This window comes from Lagopus muta, chromosome 22, assembly GCF_023343835.1.
Source record: "Lagopus muta isolate bLagMut1 chromosome 22, bLagMut1 primary, whole genome shotgun sequence".
NCBI lineage: Eukaryota > Metazoa > Chordata > Aves > Galliformes > Phasianidae > Lagopus > Lagopus muta.
In genome coordinates, this window is record NC_064454.1 from 5,839,340 (window position 1) to 5,847,614 (window position 8,275).

At 52.1% G+C, this 8,275-nt stretch overlaps 1 protein-coding gene across 11 annotated transcripts in view; it reads right to left on the reverse strand.

Moving 5' to 3' along the window:
* Window positions 1–5,555, reverse strand: part of NCAM1 (neural cell adhesion molecule 1) — an 81,498-nt gene extending 75,943 nt beyond the window's left edge. For 2 of the 11 annotated variants that reach the window (XM_048968379.1, XM_048968382.1), the window contains exon 1: window positions 3,677–3,861. In XM_048968379.1, coding sequence (XP_048824336.1) covers window positions 3,677–3,785 — 109 coding nt within the window. In that variant the 5' untranslated portion in view covers window positions 3,786–3,861. Of the gene's footprint in view, window positions 1–3,676; window positions 3,883–5,303 lie in introns of those variants that run through there. The other 9 variants (XM_048968376.1, XM_048968372.1, XM_048968374.1 and 6 more) reach the window with 9 other exon arrangements.
* Between the last annotated feature and the right edge of the window lie 2,720 nt (window positions 5,556–8,275).

Consider the following 8,275-nt stretch of genomic DNA (forward strand, 5'->3'; position numbering starts at 1 on the left):
CAGCATACAGTTTGCATTCCAGATCGCGAACTGCACCAATGAATGCTGTGAGCACGTTGATAAGTGCTATTTAAACTCTCAGCTACGACGACTTTAAACTGCTTATTAAAGGGCTTTCCAAGTGCACTGAGGGCATTGTTTTACCATCACGGAGCAATAGCATTAACCAGTGCACACCTACATTTCTCACGGTCACAAAACCAACCCCCAACCCCAACCATCTACTGCCCAGCCAGCAAAAAAAGCTATTTGCTGTTACAGAAGACAACCAAAACAGCAACAGCTCCATTCCTGTACCCTGAAAAGCTCCTTCCAGAAATAAATCGCAGCAAATTCACGCCAGTCTGAATATCCCAAACTGCCACTGGCTCACACTTGGGCCAGAACCTTATGGAATCCATGTTAGTAGAAAAGTATCTCATGTTTTCCTAGCTACACAAAATTAACTTATTTCCGTGTAAAAAAATATGCCCAATTAGTAGATAATTCAAGGATAAGCAAAGGAAAAGAGATAGCAGAGTCTTTAGCAAACAGCAGAGCTCAATATTATTGATTAAACACAAGCATATGGTAACGTCTCTGGGTTCGGAAAGTACAGCAATTACGTCAGTTATCCCAGCTACATTTTCTCCCTTCCACAGATGTCTTTATTTCCTCATTGCCACCAATAGAAATAATATCAGCAAAGGAATACATTTGGATTCACCTGTTCTGAAAGCAGAAGGTGTTGGCAACACTGCTCCTAACAACCACAGTTACAGACTCAACCAGCAGGCCAGTGCTCCCACATGTCGTGCCACACGTTTTATCTGCACATCTTCTCATTTAGGATACCAAGCAAAACAGTTTGAGAGCCATCACTCACTGAAACCTCTCCAGCACACCTCTTCAGACATGCTGGTTCACTTTTAGCTGGTGCTGTGTGGAGCCAGATGATGATGAAGAAGCCAAAAGGCGCTGGCGCTGCTGCCCAGAGAGCTGTGGGTGCCCCATCCCTGCAGGCACTCCAGGCCAGGTGGGATGGGGCCCTGGGCAGCCTGAGCTGGTGGGGGGCAGCCCTGCCCACGGCCGGGGGTGGCACTGGGTGGGCTTTGAGCTGCCCTCCAACCTGAGCCATTCTATATGTTTGACCGCTGGGAGCTCCTTCCAACCTGGGATATTCTACAACTCTTCCATTCTACCATTCCCTGAAGTTGAAATTTCTAAAGTTTGAGCTTTAGATCCTACCTTGTGCAAGGATGCCTAGTGTAACAGAAAAGCTCACCTTTGCTGAATTTGCTGACAGAAGACAAAAGGAGAAAAGACAGCAAGACTCGTATGCATCAACCCAACTTTCCTCCAAAGCACCAGTCACAGCAGCCTAAAACCACGGCAGCAAAGGAGCAGATCGCCCCTAAGACAGCTTGTTATTCCAGAATTTAGGCAACCTGAAGATGCTCCCAGCCTTTATATCTCCTTTACGTCTTCCAAAGGCTTCCAAAGTCCTGGAGGTTTGGTCACTGCATTCGGAAGGCAGGCACCACAGAGTGCACACAGGGTGAGCCGAGGGCATCTCCCACCCCAGAGATGACACCGCACGCAGAGGAGTCGCTCCCCTCTCAACCCTGCCCCCAGCACTCAGAACCAGGCCGGCTCCGCATGCGACGCAGTGCCCAAACGGGACTGTTCTTCTACACAACACTGCGCTAATTCTCCTGCATTCAGTCCCTCCACTTGAATGGAATAAAAACCCTTTTCAGAACAACAATTCCGATTCTCCCCCCCCTTTTTTTTTTCTCAGGCGCACTATGGGACTCCTCAGTGCATGCACAATGCAAATAAGGCAAACTTCCTTTGAAAGAGTGATTAATATGCAAAGACAGCCCGCTTTTTGTGGGATGCGAAGAGCCACCAACGGGCATTTCCAAATTCCGAGGTTCCTTCAATTATTTCCACTGTTTATGTTAAGATTACGCAGTAACACCACACATTAAGACCGATTTGCCAATATTATGTAAACAACGCCAAATTGACCGTTCATCTTTTGTGTCATATTTAAATGCAGCCCTGGACATCCCAGCTACAGAGATGTTGGAAGAAAAAAAAAAAAAGAATTGAAATTTGAATGTTTTATAAATCCCAGTTTTCTTGTTGAAAAGATTACATTTTAAAAATACAGTGCAAATAATAGCTTTTTTTTTTTTTAATTAGCAGGGTGTTTTTTTTTTTTAAATGCAGCAACAAATTCTACACACCTTGTAATATTTAAAATAATATTCACTACCTCATTAGAAACTCATTACAGCGACAATTAACTAACATCTGTATGGATACATCACACAATTCCAATAACCACTCAGAATATTCTTTCCATGGAGACACCAATCCTCACTCACCACCCGACCAACATCTCCTCCACACAACCCATCCACTCCCCTCCTACAGCTTTAGGCTGCCATTCTCTTTGGACCAAAAAACGTCTTCCAAAAAGCACTCCTACAGTCCAGACTTTGGCTCTCTCCACTTTCCAAGACATCTCCTCAAGGCATGGGTTGGACATCACCAACCGAGCTCGAATCTCAAACTGCCACCACACAGAGCTATCGCTGCATCCATCTCCGCCCATGTCATCACCTCCACCTGGCAAATCAAACCGTCCCCACCATGCTGACAAAGCATCACAGGATAGGGAACACATAAGGGAAGGGACACATAAGGATCACTGAGTCCAACTGGATGTAGTTGGAAGCATCATTGGCCCAAATTCAGTAAATTACAACTCTGGTTTTCTGAAGCAATTTGCACTTGCTAAACTGGGTGAACCTTCAGTTGTCAGCCGCTCCCAAAAAGAAGCTTTTCCGTCAGCAGCTGCCCAAAGATCTGACGTTACCAGGATTAAGGCCATTATTGATGTTCTGCATCTGTCCAAACAACAGCTTCACCAAAGTATCTGCAACGCACACACTGCAAGTGATAAAACAAAAGCAACCTCAGACGCCCGAGCCCATTCATATCCTATTCCCCAAAAATGCCACAACCAACGCTGTCCGCTGGCTTCCGTTGCTCTCACACACATCAGCATCTCTGCTCACAGCCCAGCACAGCTCAGCACACGCTTTTCTCTCATCTCTCATGGAAGGTTTGGGTGCTGCAGGTCTGACTGCTGCCATTATCTGCGCTCTTAGATACAGTGGAAACCATCAGACTCGGACCATAGGTGGGGAAATGAAGTATTTTAACATATAGGTTTTCCTTCCTTTGTATCTGGGAATAGATGTCTCCTTTCAGGTGCCCATATTGTACACTGAAAACGACTCCAAAATCCCAATCCAGCCCTCAGACAACAACTGCTCCACTATTTCTGCCCACCTTCCATATCTCTGCGAGGGCACAAAGTCAGGAAAACAAAGACACGACCTCTTCACTCCACCTGGAAAAAGCTACTGGCCCTACTTTTCCCAACAGTCCCCCGGATAAAAGCTATGACAAACCACCAAAGAACAGCTTCTCCCCAATCTGGTTCTGCACGCACTTTCATTAACTTCAGAATATCTCCAGCTATTTGCAAGCTGCGGGTTAGAGGAACAACAGAATCATACATTCTCTCCACAAACGATCACAGCAGATGTGTTAAATAACGAGCAAAACGCAGGACGACCTTTTAAACGAGAAAATAAAGCGTGCTTTTGTCTCTTACTGACGCTTTTCTCTGCTCCTTGCAGACTGATGGCAGCAGATGCGGCGCTCCTTCCTCCTTCCCCCACCGATTGGTTCTGCTTTCTGACAGCCGGTCGAGGCAAACCCATGGCGATGCCAAACAAAAACCACCGACCGACCCAACGAAACGCCGCCACCGCCAACACCCAGCCCCAAATCCCACGACAAGGAAGGAATCACTGCTTCCCAGTGGCAAGGAGCTCTGGCTGTAAAACGTGCTCCTGGAGATGAGCCGAGGAGCGAAGGCACTTCCAGCCTGGAGAGCAGCCACAATCCCTAACACTAAAACACCGGGTATTCATTCAGTTACTGCTATATTAAGTGTCTTTTAAGAAACAACAACCCAAAACCACGCCAGCCAGGACTTCTGCATAGGTCAAGAGGATAAGGTTCACATAAAAGACTATTATTTATGAAACCGTAGCCCTCGGGATGTAAATGAAAGGAGACGAGCCATCTGCTGGACCCATAAATCAAGTTCTACGTTACGGGAGAACATTGCTTTAATTTAGCAGTAAATTAAACCATCACTGCGCCAACGGGAACACACAGCACGGCGTTCCCCCATCACAGCACGGGGAGGTCGGTGCCAGCCCGGAGCATCCCATAACACAGCGCCGGCCGGACGGGCTGGGGCCGCCTTTACCAGCAACAGCACTGCCGCTTTGTTCTGGCTTTTAAATATTTTATTTGGGCTCGGGATTCATCATTTTATGCAGCTTTAGCAGCCCAGTCCCAGCCGCGCAGCTCCCCAGGCGCTCTCTCTGCATTCATAATTACTATTATTGGATAAACACGCGCAGGAGCGGGGCAGCAAACGATGCCGGGCGTTAAAGACGGGGGTGGGAGGGGAGAAGGGGGGCTTCAGGTGCTCCGAAAGCGCGCCGCGCGGGGCGGGCTCCGGCAGCACCTCCCGCTGCACCTGCCCGGCTCCGGGGCCGCGCCCACCCCCCGGGGGTCGCGGGGGCCGTCGGCGACCCGGGGGCCGCTCCAGCCTGGCGCTGATTGGCCGCCGCCGACCCCTCCCCTCCCGCGCGGGCAGCGCTGCTCGTGCACGGCCGCCGCTCCCCGCGCCGCCGCGGCGCGCGCCCCTCGCACGCTCCCGCGCCGCCGCCCCGCGCCCCCCCGCCGCGTCCCGGCTGCGTTCCCCCGCCGCAGCCGCCCTGCTCCGCTGCTCGCCTTTTTTCCTTCTTGTTCCCCGTAGCCGCTCTTTAATTGCGACCGCATCCCTTGCAGTCGCATCCTTTCCCGTGCAACTGCATCTCCTGCAATTGCATCCGCTTCCCCGAGATCGCATCCCTTCCCTTACGATCACACCCCTCGCGATCGCATCCTTTGCCTTGCAACCGCGTCTCGTACAATCGCATCCCTTCCCTCGCGGTCGCACTGCATCCCCTCGCGATGCGTCCCCTCCGACCGCATCCCCTCCGACCGCATCCCCTCCCGTGCGGTCGCACCCATTCCCGTGCAGCCGCTCCCCCCGCCGCTCACAATGCGCCCGCCGCGGCCGCACCCCGCCGCCCATTGTCTGCGCTCCCGCAGCCCCCGGCCCGGGTCTCCCCCCGCCCCGCAGCCCCCGCCCGCAGCCGGCATCGCCCCGCCGGTACCTGCGGCTCCGAAGAAAAACAACGTCCAGGGCAGCGCGGCGGCGGGCAGCATCGCAGCCGGAGGGTGGGGAGAGGGGCCGCTCCGAAATAGCAGTTCCGTGCGGGCGGAGCACCACGCGGCCCTCCGGATGGATCTTCCCGTTTTTGCCCCGCGTCCCCTTCGCGCCGCTCCGCTCCGCGCGTGTCCCCGCTCCGCCCGCTGCGCCCCGGCCGCCTCCCGGCGCCGCCGCCGTGACTGACAGCGCCGCAGCACCGCGCGGATCCCTGCGCGCCGCTCTCTGGAGCGGGCGGGCACCGCCGTGTCCTTCCGCCCGCGCCCGCCTCAAATAGGCCGCGCCGGTGGGCGCTGGCGGCCGCCCGCAAAACGCGGCACGGAGCGGAGCGGCTGCGGGGTGTGCTTCGTAGGGGGGGAAATGTGCGGAGCTGATCGTGTCACAGAGTGCAAAGTAGCACGGTTCAGTTGCTCAATGACCATTTCCATCATTAATGCTGTGTGAGCAGACAGCCACATCTCCACATTTCCTGAGCACCTCCAGGGATGCTGACCCCACCACTTCCCCAGGCAGCTGTGCCAATGCCCGCCCACTCTTCTGGAGAAGAAATTTTTCCTAATATTCAGTCTGAACCTCCCGTGGTGCAACTTGAGGCTATTCTCTGTTGTCCTATCATTGTAACCTGGGAGAAGAAGCCAAACCCCCATCTCACCACAACCTCCTTTCAGAGCGCTGTAGAGAGCGATAATCACAGAATCGTAGAATGGCTTTGGTTGGAGGTGACTTTAAAGACCATCATGGTGCCAACCCACCAGCTCAGGCTGCCCAGGGCCCCATCCCACCTGGCCTGGAGTGCCTGCAGGGAAGGCTGCAGGCCCACAGCTCTCTGGGCAGCAGTGCCAGCGCCTCACCGCCCTGACCAAAGGATTGCTTCCTCACAGCTCACCCACATCTCCCCTCTTTTAGCTTAAAGCCATTCCTCCTCCTGTCACTATCAGACCATGTAAACAGTCGGTCCCCAAGCTTCTCCAAGCTGAACAAGCCCAGCTTCCTCAGCCTGCCTTCACAGCAGAGGTGCTCCAGCCCTCTGAGCATCCTCGTGCCCTCTTCTGGACCCGCTCCAGCAGCTCCGCATCCTTCCTGTCCTGGGGGCCCCAGGCCTGGGCACAGCACTGCAGGTGGGGCCTTGCAGGGGCAGAGCAGAGGGGCACAACTCCTTCCCTCTCCTCTCCTCTCCTCTCCTCTCCTCTCCTCTCCTCTCCTCTCCTCTCCTCTCCTCTCCTCTCCTCTCCTCTCCTCTCCTCTCCTCTCCTCTCCTCTCCTCTCCTCTCCTCTCCTCTCCTCTCCTCTCCTCTCCTCTCCTCTCCTCTCCTCTCCTCTCCTCGTCAGCCTTCCGGGCTGCAGGCGCACACTGCTGCCTCACGTCCCACTTCTGCCCATCAGGACCCCAAGTCCTTCTCCGCAGGGCTGCTCTCAACGAGTTCTTCTCCACTCTGGGCTCATGTCTGGCGCTGCCCCGACCCAGGAGCAGCACCTGGCCTTGCTGAACCTCATCATGTTCTCTCGTGCCCACTTTCTGAGCCCGTCCAGGTCCCTCTGGATGGCGTCCCTTCCTGCTGTTGTGTCCGCTGCACCACTCAGCTCGGTGCCATCAGCAAACTGCTGAGGCTGCACTCCATTGCACTGTTGAAATCCCATTGTTCCTGTGAGATCTCCTCAGCTCGGGGTTATAAACCACAAAGTGGACTTACTGACTGCATTCTTTAGCCTACCTCAGCGGCTGCTGACAGAACTCACCATCATAGTCTGTCCAGTCAGCCTTATTCCATCTCTGCCTTTGTGCTGTGTTAACAACACTGTGCAAAATGCTGCTCAGGTCTATGCTGCTCTTCTCAGGTTGGCAGGGCAGGCAGTGATGTCCCTTCTGTTTGTAGCTGAATTTGTTGTAAGAAGACTTATCAAAGAGTAAAATCAGTGTCTGCTTTGGTTCCTTTCAGCAATACGACACAGAAAACTGTTAAGGCCCTTCTGGTGATGTCATCAACCACAAGAATGAAGATGAAGTCATCTAAACTTGAGAGAGAAAATGGCAGTCCAGAAATTCTAAATCTTGGCATTAAAAGCATACATGTCTTGCCCACATACTCCAATACTGATCTCCATGTTTGTCCTGCTCTGCGATTTGCTTGCCACATCTGTGCAGTTCTTAGAAATTATCTGGCAGTTACTTTCCACTTTTATTTTTTATAACAATTTCCAAAGCTCTTCCATCCTTGAAGTTAAAATTTGAAACTTAATGTGCATGCTTCTGCATAGAAAACCGTTATACTTACCGTGTGCAGGACATGTCTCATTTTAATAGTCCTAATTCTTTTAAATCTGTGCAGATGTTTCAATTTGGAAAGGAGAAAGGCTGTCTGCTGCTCAGAACCCAGTTGGAGTTGGGCTGTAAAGACCTCATCAGGATGAATTGCCTGTTCTTCCATGCTCTTCCCATGTCATCAGTACTGGCTGCTTTAATTGGTAGCGTTCTAATTAGCCAGGACATCACCCAGTGCCTCTCAGTGGCAGTGCAGCCATCACTATCACCTAACTGCTTGAGAACAACAGCCATCCTAGCTGAGTCGTTACTTATGCTGACATTAATTGAAGGATTCACCATTGTATTTTATGGACTAATGTATGGGCAAAACCAGCGCACACAGAATTAGAAGAGATTGCAGCTTTGGGACACGTCTGGATAAATCTATACCCTTAGGATTCTCTTGCTGGCTAACTTAGATGGCTGTGTGTTCTGATATATGCCACTCTCAGCTACAACCAGAGCCCAAGGAGTCCCAGACCCTATTCACCATCTCTAATCTCTCATCTGTTACCTCCCAGCAGTGCCTCAGGAGTCCAAAAATCTTTTGGGTCAAAGATTACACATCTGCAAGGCAGAGAAAAAAAAAAAAAAGAAAAAAAAAGGAGGAAAAAAAA